General features: G+C 41.9%; 1 protein-coding gene across 6 annotated transcripts in view; it reads left to right on the top strand.

Annotated features, from left to right (window-relative positions):
• Positions 1–20,726, top strand: part of CNOT6 (CCR4-NOT transcription complex subunit 6) — a 60,055-nt gene that overhangs the window by 12,147 nt on the left and 27,182 nt on the right. For 5 of the 6 annotated variants that reach the window (XM_060240372.1, XM_060240374.1, XM_060240371.1 and 2 more), the window contains one exon: positions 17,672–17,785. The exons of the other annotated variant lie outside the window; for it this stretch is intronic. In XM_060240372.1, the coding sequence (XP_060096355.1) occupies positions 17,674–17,785 (112 nt within the window). In that variant the 5' untranslated portion in view covers positions 17,672–17,673. The remainder of the gene's footprint in view (positions 1–17,671; positions 17,786–20,726) is intronic. 6 annotated transcript variants of the gene reach the window in all.

The following is a 20,726-nucleotide window of genomic DNA, read 5'->3' as shown; positions in this document are numbered from 1 at the left end:
GCAAGTAATTTAATTGAACAGGGAGATGCTGTACCGTCACTGCCGAATGAAGTTGTGTACCTCCTCAAATTTGGAGTTTATCTTAAATCTTGTATTGCTTGAGGAACTTGTAAGTGATGTCTGTAGGTTGGGGTATGTTTAAAAATATTAGCTGATCTACCAAGTGTGACACCTCTGGGAAATAGATTCTTTTGCTATACCCATGCTTCGGTAGAATTCAGGCAGGCCTTTATATATGGGGTGGCCTTTGAAAAATATTCAGAAATTTTTGCTGTTTTAGAATACAGTGCATTGGTGGTTAAGTAGAATATTTGTTTGTTTGGGGCACAACTGAAACTGCTGGTTTTAAACTTTTAAAACTTAAACAATCTGGGACCCAGGTATTGGAAGGACTCTGGATGAGACTGTCACCTTCTCCTTGGAAGTTAGGTTGGTGGAAGCCTACTGGAAATAGGCTTCTTTGTGTTGCACCCAATTTATAGATCTCCCTTTTGGGGATTGTTAATTCAGCTTTTTTTAAAATTATATCAGGAAGCAGTTTGTTTAGTGTGGATAAAAGAATGGATAACGCTGTTAAACAAAAAACTCTTAGTGCTGGAAAGTCATGGAAATAAATTTGGCTGGCACGCGTATTTGTATTATGGAAAAAAGCTGGACAGTTTTTTCTCTCACCATTGTATAAGAAATAATTTGCTAAATACATGGATGAAATATAAGAAATATGGAGATGAGAGAAGACCGCTATGGATAGTGCCAGCTGAAGTAATAAAAATAACGGCTGAGATAGGTGAAGAAAAGTGGTTGTCATATAATCAATTATTAAAAATACAAAGTGGCAAAATAGAATTGAAAACTGCTGAAGAGCTGAATAATAAATATGATTGGTTCCAAATGCAACAAATAAAGAGCTTGGTGGAAAATGAAATTAAAACTGAAGAAAAAAGAAAAGAGCAAACAGAAATGGAAAAAGTTCTGCTTGGAGACAATGAAAAATTAATCTCAAAAAATATATAAATTACTTTTAAAATGGTCTACGGAGGATGAAGTAGTGAAATCTCAAATGATTAAATGGGCAATTAATGTAAATAAAGAAATACAGATGGAAACTTGGGAATACTTGTGGAAGAATTCTATGAAGCTTTCGATGTGTCATAGTATTAAAGAGAACTGTTTAAAATGATGTATAGATGGTATATGACTCCTAAAAAATTGGCAAAGATGAACAATAAGATGCCAGACAGATGCTGGAAATGTAAAAAACATGAAGGTTCTTTCTACCATATGTGGTGGACTTGTGAAAGAGCAAAAAAGTATTGGCAGATGATTCAGCAAGAAATTTCTAAGGTCTTGGGATATGAATTCAAGAAAGTTGCAGAGACTTTTCTGTTGGGATTACAAATGAAAAAATTTCCAAAAGAAGAGAGAACTGTAATTTGGTACTTGCTTTCAGCTGCTAGGACATTATATGCGCAGTTCAGGAAGCAAGAAAAAATACCAGAGAAATTGGATTGGATTATAAAAGTTATGACATGGAGTGAAATGGACAAATTAACAAGAATATTAAGAGACTATGATTTAGAAGTTTTTAAGATGGAGTGGAAAAAGTTTAGACGATATGTAGAAAAAGAGTAGAAAATAAAAGTACATTGGACATTTTTTGATAATGATTAAGTTTTTTAAAAATATATATATAAATTTTTGTTTTAATAGTTAAGGGTACCTTTAAATATTTGCATTTTAAGTAAATAACACCAGCGGGCGTCAAGTAACGGGGGGAGGGGTGGGTAGAAAGTAATATATGGGGTAGATAAAAAGTTTTTAAAGATGTAAGAAATAGATTTATTACCATATGTTACCAATAAAATTGTTTTAACCCTAGTTGTTGTTTTTTTAAAATTTTTAAAATGCTTTATTGAATTGAGAAACATGGTACAAATACATCAACAAATCAGTAAGTGTGCACCAAGTACCAATACAGAACAGGGAAGTAGGTGCATACACCATAGGCCATCTTAGAGCAAAATTACAACAACAATTGACATGACATCAGTATAGCATGGTATGAGTTACTAGGAATATTGTTATCAGCTAACACTTTGTCTATAAAGGGACGCCATTTTTCTATAAAACTCAGGGACCAATTTGTTGAGAACGATGGGGGTCTAAATCATAAGTAAGCTTATCCAAAACAAAATAATCCCACAATTTCAACCACCAAGTCCGTCGTGAGGGAGGAGATTGCTGCTTCCAGACTAGGGCTATTGCAAATTTAGCAGCCACAAACATGTGAGATCAATTCCTCTACAGGTTCGGAAGTGTTTGAGGTGCCTATAAGATTCAAAAGAGCATATTCAGGCGTAAATGGTGGAGAGTGTGAAGTGAGAGCTAGTACTTCTTGGTAGATTTGCCTCCAAAAGCTATTTATGACTGGGCATAGCCACCAAGAGTGAAAAAAATGTGCCCTTCTGGCCACAATTCTTAAAACAGAGAGGCGAGATAGAGGATGAGTGTGCTAACTGCACTGGAGTCCTGTACCATCGCGTAAGGACTTTTAAGGCTTGAAGTTGAACGTTCATTGCCTTTGTTTTGTATATGGAAGAACACCAAATAGCCTGCCACTGCTCCTCAGTCAGCTCCATGTGCAGGTCTCGGACCCAGGCACCTTGGTAAGAGTGTGGCACTGTGTTAAGGGGGCGGAGTAGTATTTTATAAATCTTTGATATCAATCCTTTGATCAGGATTGAGTCACAAAAAATCTTTTCAAAATCAGTAAGGTGAATGCGTAAAGGAGGGGTAAAGAGATGCGAGTCAAGTAAATGCCGAAGTTGAAGATACTCAAACCAGGGGAGCCGAAGGTCGGAGTCAGCCTCCAGAGTCCCTTTGTCTTTTACTACCCCATTAAGAAGGACATCGACAAAGAGAGTCAGCCCCAATCGTCTCCATTTCACAAATGAGTTTTTACGCAGTCCCGGAGCAAACCAGTGCTGACCAACAAACGTGGTTAAGGGAGAGGTTGGAGGAGCTATCTTAATATGATGTTTACGCCAAACCTGCAATAAGGAAGCTAAAAAAGGATTTGGAGAAAGAGAAGATTTAACTCGTTTGGGAACATTCCAGAGCTCTTCTTGAAAAGAAGGGGCCTTAAGATAAGAATTTTCGATCAACTTCCAGTCCGCCACATAAGAGGACCTATAATATTTCACCAAGTTAGAAAGAATAATAGCATCATGGTATCTAAAAATATCTGGGATCCCCAGTCCACCCATTGAAATAGACCGTCTGCTCGATGCAAAGTTGAGCCTTGGTTTCCCTAGTTAATTCAGCTTTCTTTGTCACCTTTAGGTGCTCAGCCCAAGTCCCTTCCATGTATTGAAACATAACTTTTCTGTTCAAAGTGTGCTGCTGTTTGATGTGTAACTGATGCTGTAGCTAGAATTTTGTTTTTTGACTGATGGACTTTTTAATTTTAGGTATTTTAATACTGCACTGTTAACAAAATCATAAGCAGTTGCAGTTTTCAGTAATTGAGTCTAGAACAGTTTTCAGTAACTGAGTCCAGAACAAAGGCAGCATTGCAAATTTAAATGAAGAAAAATGATTTCCCCTTTTGTAGTGAGGGTCTGGGGGTGTGTGTATGTAAAATCTCTCTCTTTGGTGACTACTTCATACATCTGATAGAGGTCTCTGCCTCATGAAATGTATGGTGCTCTTTTTTAAAAAAATGCCAGTGGCTGTTGAGCAGAATGTTTTCCAGTTTTTACTGCAGAACATTGTTTCACATTATTTTGCAGTTATAAACAAAATGTATTGTGTGTGGTGTGGAAGCATACAGAGTTGCCTTCATGGCCAGCTTGAGAGCTTCTCAGGAGCATGGAGTTGCCCGCTGTAGCAGACTGAACGTGGGACTAGACAGTCAGAATATGGGAATACTTACGATGGATCTGTAATTTTGTTATACATCAACAAACACAAAGCCTGACACTGAAAAATGTACCTTGGAGTAAAAGTATTTGGAGAGGCTGCCAGTCAGCACAGAGTTTTAACACTACTTAAACTATGCTTGCATATTTAACATCAGTTACTGACTCAGTACTTGATAAAATGGCAGAATATGTGAACTGACTGAAAAATATAGTGTTTAGAATTATATGAAACTGTGGTTGATCTTTGGGGCATATGAAGAAGCTTGTCATGTAAGAAGTAGTTTCTGTGAAAGCAGCTATAGAAAAAATTGTTTGAAGTAACATCTGGTGATATGAAAGTTTTGTCTTTAGCATTTGATCTGTGAGAATCTGGTAACTTATACTATGAACCATAACTGAAGATGCATGTGTGAATGATTGCATAGTAGAACTGGAGTACACCTATCAAGGCACATCTTATAACTGGCTGAAAAGCAGTAAGTTGAGGTCATCATTGCAGATTATGCTCTTAGACAACAGCTGAATACCAGTTTGCTCAAAGCTGGGCACTAGGCACTAGAACGTGAAAATGGTGGTTTGGTTCGTGGTTCGCTGGGTTGCCTGAATTGGTGGTTCGGTATGTTTTATGTGGTCCCCCCCCCCCCCCCAATTTCCTGAACAATTTGTGGTTCATTGGTTTGTTTGGTTTTGGAAGGCATAGAATTGCAACAATATTGGCAATAATAAATATAGTATATATTACTATTGTCCAGATTATTTTTGAATAAAGCATTTAAAAAGTCCAGAAATGTGCACACAGATTATTCTGATTCTTTTCACTGCAGTGGAGTTTGATATTAATGGCACACAGCCCATCTGTGGAAGTTAATCATGTGAAGTTGCAGCCAAGGTAATTCAGAACGTATGAAAATTTTTATGCACAGTGATTTTGATTCAGATTTTTATGATCTTATTGCATTTTTAGTCCCAAAATATTTCATTGACATGTAAAGATTAAGCAATGTGGCCTGAGAGCGATATCGAGTGAAAACTGAGTAATAAAATTCTTTAGCACATAACTTGATTCTGCCTTACTTCAAGAAACAATAGAAAAAGTCTAATGCAGTCCAAGGACAGTTCTGTGTCTCCGCACACTTTCTTGTTTCCTTTGTTTTAAGAGGTCAGCAAAGAGGCTTCATGACTAGCGGCACCTCCTGCCTGGGGGAAAAAATTCTAAGAAGAAAACTGTAGGTAAAGAAAGAATTCAGCTTCCTTGTGTTGTGGCTATTTCTCCTCTAGCCATGGATCCACCCACCCCACATGTGCAATAGTTCAATTTGAATTATGTTGGGTTATACTACTGTCATATCTAGCTGTGCCCAAAGATTTATATAGGTGGGATCTCTATTGTGGGTTGAAATTTAAGTATTGTTCTTGGCTTTGAAATTAAGAACATAAGAGAAGCCAAGTTGGATCAGGCCAATGGCCCATCCAGTCCAACACTCTGTGTCACACAGTGGCCAAATATATATATATATATATATATATATATATATATATATATATATATATATATATATATATATATATATATATATATATATATATATATATATATATAAACACACACACATCAGCCACTAATGTACCTCTGCTCCATATTTTTATCCAGTCCCCTCTTGAAGCTGGCTATGCTTGTAGCCGCCGCCTCCTCCTGTGGCAGTGAATTCCACATGTTAATCACTCTTTGGGTGAAGAAGTACTTCCTTTTATCCGTTCTAACCTGACTGCTCAGCAATTTCATTGAATGCCCACGAGTTCTTGTATTGTGAGAAAGGGAGAAAAGTACTTCTTTCTCTACTTTCTCTATCCCATGCATAATCTTGTAAACCTCTATCATGTCACCCCACAGTCGACGTTTCTCCAAGCTAAAGAGCCCCAAGCATTTTAACCTTTCTTCATAGGGAAAATGTTCCAAACCTTTAATCATTCTAGTTGCCGTTTTCTGCACTTTTTCCAATGCTATAATATCCTTTTTGAGGTGCGGTGACCAGAATTGCACACAGTACTCCAAATGAGACCACACCATCGATTTATACATGGGCATTATGATAGTGGCTGATTTGTTTTCAGTTCCCTTCCTAATAATTCCTAGCATAGCGTTCGCCTTTTTTATTGCAATCGCACACTGGGTTGACATTTTCTGTGAGTTATGTACCATGACCTCAAGATGTCTCTCTAGGTCAGTCTCTGCCAGTTCACAACCCATCAAATTGTATTTGTAGCTGGGTTTCTTGGCCCCAATGTGCATTACTTTGCACTTGACCACATTGAACTTCATCTGCCATGTTGACGCCCACTCACCCAGCCTCAACAGATCCCTTTGGAGTGCCTCACAATCCTCTCTGGTTCTCACCACCCTGAACAATTTAGTGTCATCTGCAAACTTGGCCACTTCACTGCTTACTCCCAACTTCAGATCATTAATGAACAAGTTAAAGAGCATGGGACCCAGTACTGAGCCCTGTGGCACCCGACTGCTTACCGTCTTCCACTGCGAAGACTGCCTATTTATACTCACTCTCTGTGTTTTAACAATTTATTGATAACATATGGTTACAAAACTTAATTATAAATTTCCTGTACTAACCCATATGATATTTCAATCCCCCCTCCCTCCCTTGTTTGACTTCCCCGAAGTTATATATTTAAGTTCAATACTAAAGGTACCACTAACTGATTAAAGTTCAATATTTTTTTCCCCCTCATCAATACTAAAAAATTGTCTAATGTCTTTTTACATTCCACTCTTTCTCCATATATCCTTTAAATGTCTTCCACTCCTTTTTGAATGTATCTAGATCATAGTCTCTTAGAGTTCTAGTTAGTTTGTCCATCTCACTCCACGATAAAACTTTCATAATCCAGTCCCATTTCTCTGGTATTTTTTCTTGTTTCCACAGCTGAGCATACAATGTCCTAGCAGCTGAGAGCAAGTACCAAATTAATGTCCTGTCTTCCTTTGGAAATTTTTCTAATTGTAATCCAAGCAAGAAAATCTCTGCAGTTTTTTTAAAGTCATAACCCAAAATTTTGGAGATTTCTTGTTGTATCATCATCCAAAATTCTTTCGCTTTTTCACAAGTCCACCACATGTGAAAAAAAGAACCTTCATTATTTATACTCACTCTCTGCTTCCTATTAATTAGCTAGTTTTGATCCACAAGAGGACCTATCCTTTTACTCCATGACTCTTGAGCTTACTAAGTTGCCTTTGATGAGGAACTTTATCAAAAGCTTTCTGGAAGTCAAGGTAAACAGCATCTATTGGGTCTCCTTTGTCCACATGCTTGTTCATCCCCTCAGAACTGTAACAGGTAAGTGAGGCAAGACCTTCCCTTACAGAACTCATGCTGAGTCTTCCTCAGTAACTTGTGTTCATCAGTGTGCCTACTCATTCTGTACTTGATAAAGGTTTCTGCCAACTTTCCCAGTATTGAAGTCAGACTGACTGGCCTGTAATTTCCCGGATCTCCTCTGGAACCCTTTCTAAAGATGGGGGTGACATTTGCTACCTTCCAGTCCTCAGGAACGGAGGCAGATTTCCATGAAAGATTACGTATTTTTGTCAGGAGATCCACAAGTTCAACTTTGAGTTCTTTCAGAACTCTGTGGATGTATGCCATCCGGACCTGGTGATTTATTAGTTTTTAATTCGTCAATCAGTTGTAGGACTTTTTCTTGTCACCTCAATCTGACTCAGGTCTTTCAACACCCCTTCTGAAATTAGTGGTTCTGGAGCGGGCAAACACTTCTCGTCTTCCACAGTGAAGACTGAGGCAAAAAATGCATTCAGCTTCTCAGCCATTTCCCTATCCTCCTTCAGTAATCCTTTTACCCCTTGGCCATCCAAGGGCTCCACTGCCTCCCTGGCTGGTTTCCTGCTTCTAATATATTTGAAGAAATTTTTATTGTTGGTCTTTATGTTTTTTGCAATATGCTCCTCATAATCCCTTTTTGCCTGCCTGATCACAGTCTTGCATTTGACTTGCCACAGCCTGTGTTCCCTTTTATTAATCTCACTTGGACTAGCTTTCCACCCTTAAAGGAGTCCTTTTTACCTTTTACAGTTTCCATTACTTTGTTTGTTAACCATGCAGGCCTTCTCTTATACCTGTTTGTGCCTTTCCTAACTTGTGGTACATATTTTATCTGAGCTTCTAGGATTGTAGTTTTAAATAGCCTCCAAGCTTCCCCAAGGGTTTTGAGTGTATTTACCTTTCCTTTCAGTTTCCTGTTCACATGCTTCCTCATCTCAAAGAATTTACCCCTTTTAAAGTTAAACGTGGTTGTGTTGGTCTTTTGGAGCAACTCCCTATTTATACAAATGGTGAAATCAATAACGTTATGGTCACTGCTTCCAAGCGGTGCGATCACTTTTGCATCTCTCATCAAGTCTTGGGCATTACTTAGGACCAAATCCAGTATCGCTCCACCCCTGGTAGGTTCTGTGACCATCTGCTCCATAGCACAGTCATTGAGAACATCTAGAAACTCAATCTCTTTCTCTCGACCTGAACACATATTGACCTAATGAATCTGCGGGTAATTAAAATCACCTATTACGACAGTTTTTACGTTTAGCCTTTATCTTTAATCCTTCCATCGTATTATAATTGTCCTCTATCTTTTGATTTGGTGGGCGATAACAAATTCCCATAGTTAAATTTCCTTTTGGGCTCTCTATTTCAACCCAAAGCATTTCTAGAAGGGAATCTAATTCTTTGACCTCAGTCTACTGCACTGTATACCCTCTCTGACATACAGAGCCACCCCACCTCCAACCCTTCCCTCCCTATCCTTCCGGTATAACTTATATCCAGGAATCACCGTGTCCCGCTGATTCTCCTCATTCCACCAAGTTTCTGAAATTCCCACAATGTTTGTTTTCCCCCAACACTAAACATTCCAACTCACCAATTTTACTTTGTATACAAACATCTATAATTTCCCAGACAAGTTAGGCCCGCAGCCTTCCTCCTGCTGCTTCAAGACTTTGGCAGGCAGCCCATACTGTTTGTCACCATCTCAGTGGACCACTCTGACCCATTACCTGGTAGAAAAGTAACAGCTAACCCTTCATCTCTTTGAGATGAATCCTCCCGAACCAGAGACATTTCATCTCCTGTCGGCTTTCCCCCAAGATGTAGTTTAAAAACTGCTCTGCCCCCTTTTTGATTTTAAGCGCCAGCAGCTTGGTTCTATCTGGGGACAAGTGGAGACCGTCTCTTTTGTACAGCTCCCGCTTGTTCCAGAAAGCATCCCAGTGCCTAACAAACTTAAACCCTTCCTCCCTACACCATCATCTCATCCACACATTGAGACTTCTAATTTGTGCGTGTCTCTCCAGCCCTGCATGTGGAACAGGTAGCACTTCTGAGAAGGCTACCTTGGAGGTCCTGGCCTTAAGTCTCCTGCCTAGCAGCCTAAATTTTTCCTCCAGGACCTCACAAGTGCATTTCCCCACATCGTTGGTGCCAATATGGACCACGACCACTGGCTCCTCCCCAGCACTGTCTATCAGCCTATCTGCAGCACACGTAATGTCCACTAGCTTCACACCAGGCAGGCAAGTCAGCATACGGTCAGTATGTGGTTTTGCCACCCAGCTGTCTACTTGCCTAAGGATCGAATCACCTACTACCAAGACCCCCCCTCTCTCCCTGCCCAGGGATGGTTCCTTGGCACGAAAGTATACCTGCTCACCAACTGAAGAAGAGGTCCCTACTGAGGGTGCATTTCCCTTATCCTCAGCCCAGTGCCCTGTTCCTTCTCGACCCTCATGCTCTCTGGCAGCAATGGGGCTGCCACGTTCAGAGTGGGACTCATCTAATACGTCCCCGAGAGTCTTATCCGAGTGCCTAACTGACTGTCTCTGCTTCTCCAGGTCAGTCACCTCGGCCTCAAGGATACGAACTCGTCCCCTGAGTACCAGGAGCTCCTTGTATCGAGCACACACCCAAGACTTTTGTCGTGTGGGCAGATAGTCTACATGTGACACTCAGTGCAAAACACTGGAAATGCCACCCCCCACCCCGCCCCGGCTAGCATTCTACCTTCATGATAGCTTTTTTCAAAAATATACAGTCCTCTTTTGAATCCTGTTTGTTTATGTGGCTCTCCTTCTGGAGGGTCTACTTACCTTATTGGGAACACAAGGAAATAGGGATCTGGGTTCCTGGTCCTTACAGAGCCCCCAGGCTAAAAGCCACAGGCCAAGAGCCCTTTAGCTCTCTGGCAAGGCACAGCTTAATAATGCAAAGAGGGTGGGGAACACAGCCACTCCTAATCAATCAGCAACAATCACCTTCTGCCCACTCAAACCAAACATACCACAGTTCTCCAGCAACCACAAAGTCAGAATTTTCAGCAGTCACACAAACTCAGAAATTCTCAGCAACTTCCCCAGCTGCTTAGAAAGCCAAACCTCACCCTTGTAGCACTTCTCCTCTGCTCTCTCTCAGAGCTCTCTGAAATGTGAAATTGTTGAATTCTGCAGGTTTTTTGTGAAGTAAACTTATGCATGAATATTAAATATTAAACAACGTAAAACAAATACCATGCGCTGAAATGGATATCTTGAGTCACATAGTTTGCCAGCTGAAAATTATCCCATCCTGTATGTCAGGGGTGGCCAGCGGTAGCTCTCCAGATGTTTTTTGCCTACAACTCCCATCAGCCCCAGCCAGCATGGCCAGTGGCTGGAGCTAATGGGAGTTGTAGGCAAAAAACATCTGGAGAGCTACCATTGACCACCCCTGCTGTATGTGATGGGACAGTGGTGTTTCTGTGTTGTCTCATGTATTTACTTCCATGGTGCTGAAGAATTAGCTTATATCCTGTGTCCTGACTGTTCTGGTTTGGGGCTTCTTATATTAGGGTATTGTAGATTACATGTGAACATTCATATTTCCCAAGTAGTATGAAAGTAAGTTAATTATTTTGAGACAAGTACATCAGTTATTAGTGACTTTTTAACAGACTGTATTGCAGGGTGCTTCATGCAACTTATTGTTATGGAAGCATGACTGTAGAATCCTATGTAGCTACAATTGTCTTTTTAGGTAAAGGCCAGACAAGTATTTTTTAAGTTTGTTCCTGCAATCCTTTATACATAATTCTCTTGTGGTGGTAGCAAAATTGAGCACCCCCTCATAGGTTGGAATTTTCCTACATGAACTATAGGCTCATGAACAGTCTGTCACTGTCTCTAGCCTCCTATTGGCTGACTCCACTGCCCCCACCTACTGCAGGCCTGGGAATGTTGAACAAACTGCCAGAACAGTCTTACCTCATAGACAGACACATCTCCAATGGTTCTCTGTGTCTTCGCTGTCAACTGGCCTCAGAAAGGCCTACTGCAGTCTGACAAAAGACATCATGTCCACTGCTGGCAACAGACCTGTGCTGCCCCATCAACGGCCTCCCGGCACATGCAGCCTCCGAAGGCCACCAAAATAGCCTGGGAACCACCACCATAATGTGACTAGGCAGCAAGGTCTAGCACCGCTGGGAGCATTTCCTCAGAGGGCATGGCTGTCCCACATTTACTGTCTTTTCTGTTACTCCCTCTCTCCCTCTTCTCCTCAGCCTCACGCCAGGATGGTTGGCTGAGGAGGAGATAGGGTTGCCAACTCCAGGTTGGGAAATTCATGGATATTTGAAGGGTGAAGCCTGGAGAGGGTGGGGTTTGAGGAGAGGTGGAACTTTGAGACAAGTACGATGCCATAATCTCCAAACTGACAATTTCCTCCTGGGGAACCATTGCTGCCAATCTGCAGGTGAGGACTGAAGATCACTCAGAATTACAACAGCTCTCCAGATGGCAGAGGTCACCTCCTCTGGAGAAAATGGCTGCTTTGCAGGGTGGACTCTGTGTCATTATACCCAGCTGAGGTTGCTTCCTTCCTGCTTTTAGTCTCCACTATGGAGAAGGACTGTCCTTTTCCTAGGTAGAGGCTGTGGGGGGCAGGGAGGAGATGGAAAACTGAATCAGATAAGTTCCCCTACAGAAAACAGCCACCTCGAGGCACATAGTCTATGGTATACTATAACACAACCAAGCTAGGCAAAATGCCCCGGATTATGCCACAAGCTCATGCTGATGCAAAACACCACAAGGCTGAATATGACAGAAAAAGGCAGCAGAAATGCACCGCAAACAAAAGGAATGCTGAGCTTCAGCGTCTGTGTGACTGTCATCATTCCCACCCCCTGTAATTATTCTTCCTTATCTCTATTCTGGGCCTTTTTCAGAGTTTTCAGCCACCACAGACATGGGGACACACACAAGGTGGAGTGAGAGAATGCCAAGGGTGTGGGGGTTGTTGAGAGCAAGAGGTGGTTGGGGGGTGGGTGGTATTAGGATGGAGGTGGGGGTGGAAAGTTGGGGTGGGGTGGTAAGAAAGTAAGCATGGGGGGCACTCGTCCAGAACTTCTTTCTAGAGCCCATTGTGTTTTTTTCCCCACAACAGACTTTATTCCTAGTTTTTACATAATGCCTCTTTTCTCAAATAAATTCTGTCAAATAAATGGTGATGCCAAGCTAGACCTTCCTCAGTGGCATTTAGTATTACAAAGACAATGCTTTAGAATAGTTGTGGAGAAGGCTGTTGATATATTCTGGACAGAAAGTATTAAAATTATAAATTAGAAGCTAGGAATACTTGCAAAACTGAAAGGTGCATTTGATTCCACAGGGTTGGGCTTTTTCTAATCTACAAGAAGAAATAGTGGTCAATTTTAGACATTTCCCATTGAAATGCAATATTGAAGACTTGTTGCAATGTGTTAGGTTCCACCAGCTTTATTGCTGGTGAAAAAGTGAGAAGGGATTCATTTTAATCACTGAAAGAGGCTAGGCTGGGGATCACGGGATCTCTTACGTGGAGAGAAGCCATGTGGGATGAGAGCAGCAGTAAAGAGTAAAATTTGGCAAGACTGCAAAAAACTACAACTGGCTGAAGCCAAACTAATATAAATATATTGGGGAGTAACAGGCATTAAATACAAATTCTAGAAACTAGCATGTACACTTTTTTGCATTATCTGTAGCTCTGCTGTTGTTACGTTCTGAAGCGTTGTAGATGAGGCTGTTATGTGTTCCCAACCTGATATTGCACAGCAAATATTCCTTTTTTTAAAAAGAGAACCATTTGTATTGATAGTAAAACTTTGAGGAAAACCTGCCTTTTCAATAAATAAGAGCTGCTCTTGGGGGCTTATTACTGTATTTTACAAGAAAAAATACCCTATATGGAAGTTGCAGTAAGTTATCTCAATACTGGTTTACAGTATAATTTAAAAAAAGAAAATAAACTAATTTTGGTAGCAGGACACAGAACTAATTGTCAGGAGCAGTTGGAAATTAGCTGCTTTATCTTTCAATTGGTATTTTGATGATACACACCATTTTGTAATATCTGGAAAAAAGGATATATTGCTACATGAAGACTCTCAAGATCAGTTTTTATAATAGATAAAAAGAGGTGATTTGATTATACAAATGATAATATTTTCTTTGCTGTGGAATATATAAGAAAATGGCTGATTTAGCTAGGCATTTGAGGTTTCATCCCTTAATGAAATGAAGAAAATGAAAATTCATATAGCTTCTGGAGTTGTCTTTTTTACAAAAAATCCATATCTTCATGTGTTTGAATTACTGTGTACATAAGATATTATGCTTTTGCAACATGCTATAGGGGCTAACTCTGAGGATCACTTAGACTTCAGGTACTGGCTTGAATCCAGTGGAGCATTTTCATAGACAGAGGAATTCAGTCAATGGAGAGTAACTTTCTTTAGGGCTTTAAAGGTCATCACCAGCACCTTCAGTTGTGCCTGGAAATAGGGATGTGCAAAGAAAAAAAAATCGGAAATACACGGATTCGGAAGTACACGGGGAAAAAAAATTCGGATTCCCCCTGTACTTCTGAATGCCGTATTCGGAATAGCCGCATATACGGTAATGCGCGGCTATTTCCGAATATACGGCCCTATTATACCCTATGGGCCATTGAAATCAATGGCAAATAGGGTATATTTGAAGCCGCCTGGAGGGCGGAGGGTTTGAGGGAGAGCCCCCAAATTTGCAGGGGACCTGCAGGGGACTCTCCCCTCCAAACCCCCCAAGTCCCAAAAAGATTGGGCCAGGGGGTCCCATTCCAGGGGCACCCAAAGAGGGTGCCCCTATTCCATCATTATACCCTATGGGCCATTGAAATCAATGGCAAATAGGGTATAATTGAAGCCGCCTGGAGGGGAGGGGGTTTGAGGGAGAGCCCCCAAATTTGCAGGGCAGCTTCAGGGGACTCCCCAGCATGCAACCCCCCTGGCCCCAAAAGACAGCACCCATCTGTGGGCACCCCAAAAGGAACACTGCTCCCAATGGTGAGAAAAAACCAATTAGAGCCACTTCCTCACTGCAATTGTCGTGGGAAAAGTGGCTCTGGGGAGCAGGAGGTTTTAAGGAGAGCCCCCCAAACTGCTGTGCAGCTTCAGGGGACTGTCCCACACAAAACCCACAAGGCCAAAAAAAAATTGGACCAGGGGGTCCAATTCCTGGGGCACCCAAAGCCAAACCTAACTTCACACCAGAGAATCTCTATAGGCCCCAAATGCACTACATCCCTCTATCTAATCTATGAACCCTGCAGGCCTGGCACCAATAAAAACCCAGTTGCCACCAACGTCGTGGCAGTACAAAACACAATCTGCTCAAGGTCTGCTCTGCAGACCTGGCTGCAGCAAACCCAGATGCCAGCTCTCCAGCCCTGCCCCAAACAACACGGGGAGAGCTGGCAAACCACAAAAAGCCTGCTGCCTCTGGGTCTCTCACCCAGGTGCCAGCTTCCCTGCCCCAAACAACACAATCTACAGGTGCCAGCTCTCCAGCCCTGCCCCAAACAACACTGCCCCAAAGTGACCCAGCCCACACACACCCTCGCCAACCCCCACACCAACCAGAGGTAATTTTAAAAAACCAAAACAAAACCAAAGAATCACAAGAGGCCAAGCAAACCAACTCAAGATTTTAAAAAGTGGCCTTTCACCAATAAGAAAACTCAGGCCAAATCAGTCAACAACAACACCCCCACCCCTAAAACCAGAACCAGAAAAGAGGGACAAAACAATGAAAATTAGGCCAAACAGCACCCCCCCCCCAATAACCTGAAGATAAAAGTAACACAGCAGCAACACAACACAACAGCAACAAATCAAACAATGAAACAGTAAAAAACTCAACTTTTAATAATACCGGAACTCCCCCCCCAAAAAAAACCCCCTTCACCCTAACCCCAAGAAATCCAAGCCACCCAAATCAGGAGAAGTAAAAGGACACTGCACTTTAAAAAGTCCTCTCACTAAATTAAGATATGGGCAAATTAGCAAAACCACCCCACCCCAGGCCCCCCCCAGCTGCAGAACCTAACCTCAACCCCAAATAGGCTACCCTACCCACCCAGCACTCACCCACCCAAATCTGAACAAGTAAAGGGACTCTAGTCCTTTTACCAACAAAAACTAAAACAAGAACCCCAAAACTGTCTTACCTTGTCTTCTCTGAGTCCAGGGAGCTTGGTAAGGCAGTGAGAGAGCAGCAGGCAGGAGCTTTAAGCCAAGGAAGGGCCAGCCACCACCAGCAGCACAATCTCTCTCACACCAACCCACACCACATACACCAACACAGCAATGAGGAGGAGTCCAGCAGGAAGACTCCTTAAAAAGGTTCTCTGGCCCTACAGAGAGCAATTTCAAAAAATAGCACTGCTCTCTCAGATTGGCCAGATAACATTGCTTACTTGGGTACCCAAGTAAGCAAAAGATCAAAATAACAATGTAGCTGATGGCTGGGCCATCAGCTACACAGCACACAACAACAGCTGCTGGGGCTCCTCTTCCCCCTCCCCCCCCTCCCTGTTCCCAGGGAGGCTATAGGAGAGGCGGGAAGCTAAGCAAGCAGCTCCATTGAGGCTGCAAAAGCCACTTCCCGCCTTTCTTTTCTATTGAAGTACAGTACAAGCTGCCTTTTGACAGCCGTACCGTATTCTTCCGAATAGAGGTTCGGAAGAATACGGCGGCTGCGTTCGGGAGCCGCATAATGGGCGGCAATGGCTTTCGGCTGCAGGCAATGCCGAATACAGCCGAATCAGCGTTGATTCGGCTGTATTTTTGGCACGGCCGAGCCGAATGCACATCCCTACCTGGAAACAGGTTGGGAGCTAGTGTAGATGACCAAAACTGGACTGATATAGTCCTTGTGATCCACTCTAGTCAACATCGTGGCTGCAGCATTCTGCACCAATTGAAGTTTCCAAACACTTTTAAAGGCTAGCCCCATACACAGGACATTGCAGTAGTCTACTTTATATGTAACCAGGGCATGCAACACAGCGACCAGATCTTTTATGCTTAGGAAAGGCTGCAATTGGCTAACCAGTCAAAGCTGGTAGAAGTCACTCCTGGCCATGGCTGCCACCTGCTTATCCAGGAGCACCTGTTCCTTCCAAGCTTGTGCAACCTACCCAGAATAGCTTATAGGCAGCTTCATGAGGGGATTAGATAGCCACTGATGGACCTCTGCTCCATGTTTATCAGCCACAACATAATAATGGAATACCATGTCTGGGGCAGTGGTGTATTCTTGGTGCTTGGGGCATAACAGTGGGGAGGACTTCTGGTCTTGCTGGTAGCCTCCTGACGGCACCTGTGTTTTGGCCACTGTGTGGCACAGTGTGTTGGACTGGACAGGCCATTGGCCTGATCCAATATGGCTTCTCCTATAAACAATACCTTACATCCTGAATCAGTACTTCTGCTCTCCAGCAGCAATTGTGTCTTGTGGCGGTTAAGTCTTGGTGTATTAGCCTGCATCTTCTCCAAAACTGCCTCTAAGCTCTGCTTCAATTTCTACCACCTCCCTGGGATCAGCTGGAAGTGCAGGTTGAAGCTAAGTCAGTGTCATCTACATATTGGTGACAACCTAGCCCAAGTTTCAAAACCAGCTAGTTTTTGAAACCCTAATGGCACAATAATCAGCTAATAGGCTATGTTTGCCTTCATGGGTCACAAATCGTGCAGGATTATAATTAATACCAAAACTAAGATAGAGAACTCAAGCAGCTGTACATCTTTGTAAGCAATAAATGTAGACATTTCTGTGCATTGTGGCCAGCATGGTAGCCTTAACTCTGAAGATACAATATGAAGTAAAAATACTTGTGTAGGCATTCTAAGAAACAGTTTAATAAACTGTTTATTTCTAAATTACCTTGTTTTTACACATCAGGATAATACTGATAATCGCTTATTTAGTGCCAGTAGCAGGTTAAGTGCTATGCAAAACCTAGAATCATATTTATACCTGATTATGATTTTTGTGTGTGTGTCACAAAGATTTTGGGATTACTTGTGTTAGGGCCACTCACAGTATTTCTGTGTTTTTAGCATTAGGTGATCTTTATTTTTTTAACTTATTACATGTTTTGGTGTTATAAGTATTCATTTGTAAGAGGTTTTGTGGATGCTGAAACAAATAGTAAGATGAAAATGATGTTTCATTGAGGTGGAAATAGCAATAACAATTGCCTTAGCAGAATATGACTTGGTACGTTACTTCCAACCTGTGAGAAGGGGGGTTGGTTTTTTGTCTTTATAACAGAAGTTATATTTGCTTTGGTAACATTTTTTTTCTTTATTGCTGACAGGAATGCCCAAAGAAAAGTACGATCCACCTGATCCACGGAGGATGTACACAATTATGTCCTCAGAAGAAGCAGCCAATGGGAAAAAATCACACTGGGCAGAGTTGGAAATAACTGGTACGTGGAGGAAAACATGTTCTATAGGATACAATGGATTTTTAAAAAAGATTTTTAAATTTGATTTTTGCTTAAAATACGAGATTTATTTATTGCAGCTATTTTCACTTTTCTTCCTTTGTGGGGGTCAAGATTCCCTGGAGGCCTTCTGTCCAGACACTGACTGGAGCTATAGGTACTTCGTTTCAGCAGACTTGCTTAATACTTATTTTGTGACCAAGGACATATCAAATGTCCTGGAAAAGCATCATGGTTGAAGAACAGATCTTGCATTTTCACATAAATTTCAGACTCTGTAATGTGGAGCAATCAACCTGAGATTGGGGGTGGGGATGGGATCTGACTTTTGAGGTGAACTATGCAGCAATAGTTTTGTGTTGTGTAAGGTGTGTGTATGATCTAATTCACTGTGAGTGCATTGCCTGCAGATAGAGAATTCCCAGTAGAGCCCTGTAGTAATGTTCCTTACGTTTGTTTAGGTGGTTCTAGAGCAGGGGTGTCAAACTCATTTATTATGAGGGCCAGATCTGACATAAATGAGACCTTGTTGGGCCGAGCCATGTCAGGCCGGTCTGTGTGTATACCTCTTTAAGATTAGGTAACAAGGATATAAACTTTATAAAGGACACAGACAAACACAATTAAAGATTTTTTTTAAAAAAACCTTAAAATAAAATATGTTTAAAACATTAGCACTCGGTCTTAAAGGTGCTTTCTTTGTATCTCTCCCATGGGATCCAGGGAACTGGACAAAGGAATTGTCCAGTATTTCCTTCCTATCCTAGGGGGCCAGGAAGCAGAGGAGCCTCAGCCAACAGAAGGAAGAGAGTCTTGGCTCAGTAGTGCTGCTGTATGATTGAGAGAGCCTGGCAAAGCAAGCTTTGCCTCCCCCCCTTCGCAAGGGAGAAGCCTCAGCCAATGGAGAAAACATAGACATTGCTCTGAGCAAGCCTTGAAAAGCAAGCTGTTACGCAGAATGAAGCGAGAGAGAGAGAAGGAAGCAGATGGCAGCCAGTTGCTCGGGAGCCTGATAGGAGCCCTCAGAGGGCCTGATTCGGCCCCCGGGGCTGCATGTTTGACACCCTTGTTTAGAGTCTGTTAGGGTCCACTTGCAGTGTGGGTGCTCTTCCAGTGTATCCATTTAAGCTTCCTGCGGCTTCTCTGCTGGAATGTGTGTACACAAAGTAACCTGCACAGGAGGTAGGGCTAGATGGAGCTATGACATACAGAATTATGACATATATAGGGCATCAAAACAAAAGTCACGGATATTCACTTTTCATCTCATGGGGAAACCCTCCTAATAACTCTTATGTAGTAGTAGTAGTAGTAGACCTTTATTGGCATTGATATAAGAGTACAGTATACTTTAAAACCGACAGTAACACTATAAAATATAGTAAAACCTTAGAAAAACCAGCAAAAGTTAAATGACATAAAATAGCTGTGGGCTATACATGAGTAAAAGCCTCTCTGATTTGGATCGCAACCTGTAAAAAGCAAGCCACGTGAGTGGTGACAAAGTTGTGTTTCCCGTAGAGTAAAAAGCGAACTTTAGCATTGACAGAGAGGCCTTGATGGTCAAAGAGCAGAGCATCTAAGTATCTTGCTCGTGGACTGCTATAGAAAGGGCAGTCCAAAAGAACATGAGAGACCGTTTCGATGACTCCTTGGCTACAAGGGCATCGTCTAAGATTGCGGGGGATTCTGTGGTATCTTCTGGAGAGGATGGCCAATGGTAGTGCATTAAATCTGGCCAGCATGAAAGCTCTTCTTTGGTGAGGATCCGTTAAAAAGAGGAATTAGGGAGCTAAAAACCCAGGAGTCAGGGATAAACCCAAATAGCTTGGGGAGCAGGTTTTCTGAGCTGCCTCAGTTAGATGTTGCAACTGGATATCTAGTAATCTGTGTTTGATGGATTGGAATACCGCAGGAGCAGAGGATAGATAAAATGCATCCAAGGAAATTCCTATGGATGTAATTTTCTTTTGGATCAGGGTCAACCATTTGGATGCATGATGGTCCATCAGCATCAAAAAGGTGAAAGAGTTCTGATCAGAGTTAAATAAAAGGCGCAGCCAAAATTTAAAGGTCAAAAGCCAGGCGCGAGTTTCCAGCAACAACAGTCCAGTTTCCATGCAAATTGCAGCATAAGGAACACAGTTTGGTAATCCCAGTATTTTCCTCAAAAAAAGGGATTGTAGGCCTTTGGTGGTGTGATCGAAGGCGCTGATCCATATGGGAGCACCATATAAGAGTTGGGGGCTAGATTTCGCATTGAAAGCTCTTAGGGCCATGGGGACATATCGGTTCCCTTTCAGATAAAAAAAACGGACAATAGCCAAGGCACTAGTTCTTGCCACTGTTAGAGCGCACTTGCGATGGGTTGCCCAGCTCCCATTGTAGGAAAAATTAATCCCCAGATATTTGGTAGTTTTAACCTGTTCAATAGGGTTTCCCTGGACTGACCATAAATGTTGCTTCCAAGATCTAGAGAAGACCAAAATTGAGGGACAACTCGTTGTTATTAAGATAGGTCAAAATATTCCAGATGTAAGCACAATAACTCTTATGCTTACATCTGGAATATTTTTAATCTTGAAGTAAGTGTTCTTGCTTGGTGGCAAACGTACAGAATGTGCCAATTTTGAATTTTAGCTATGTATTTTATCTCATCTGTGGATTGTTGTGTTGTTTTGGTGTCCTCACAACTAGTGTTGCTTTTTTGTTGCAGCTGCCTTGAGCTGAAGTAAATAAGGTGGGGTATAGATATTTTAAAGATCTGTACTTTATTTAATTCCACAAGGGCTCCTCTGTTTCTAAGCAGAGCAAAATGTGGATAACATGGCCACAGGTTTTGTGTTTAATGCTCTTAATGTTAATGGTACATTCCCTGGATATACCTAGAACAAGCATTGCTCTTTAACTTCCTTGCTCATTT

This window comes from Heteronotia binoei, chromosome 5 (genome assembly GCF_032191835.1).
Source record: "Heteronotia binoei isolate CCM8104 ecotype False Entrance Well chromosome 5, APGP_CSIRO_Hbin_v1, whole genome shotgun sequence".
NCBI classification, from domain to species: Eukaryota; Metazoa; Chordata; class Lepidosauria; order Squamata; family Gekkonidae; genus Heteronotia; species Heteronotia binoei.
Note: the sequence above shows the minus strand (reverse complement) of the source record. Positions and strands in the feature narration are given on the sequence as shown.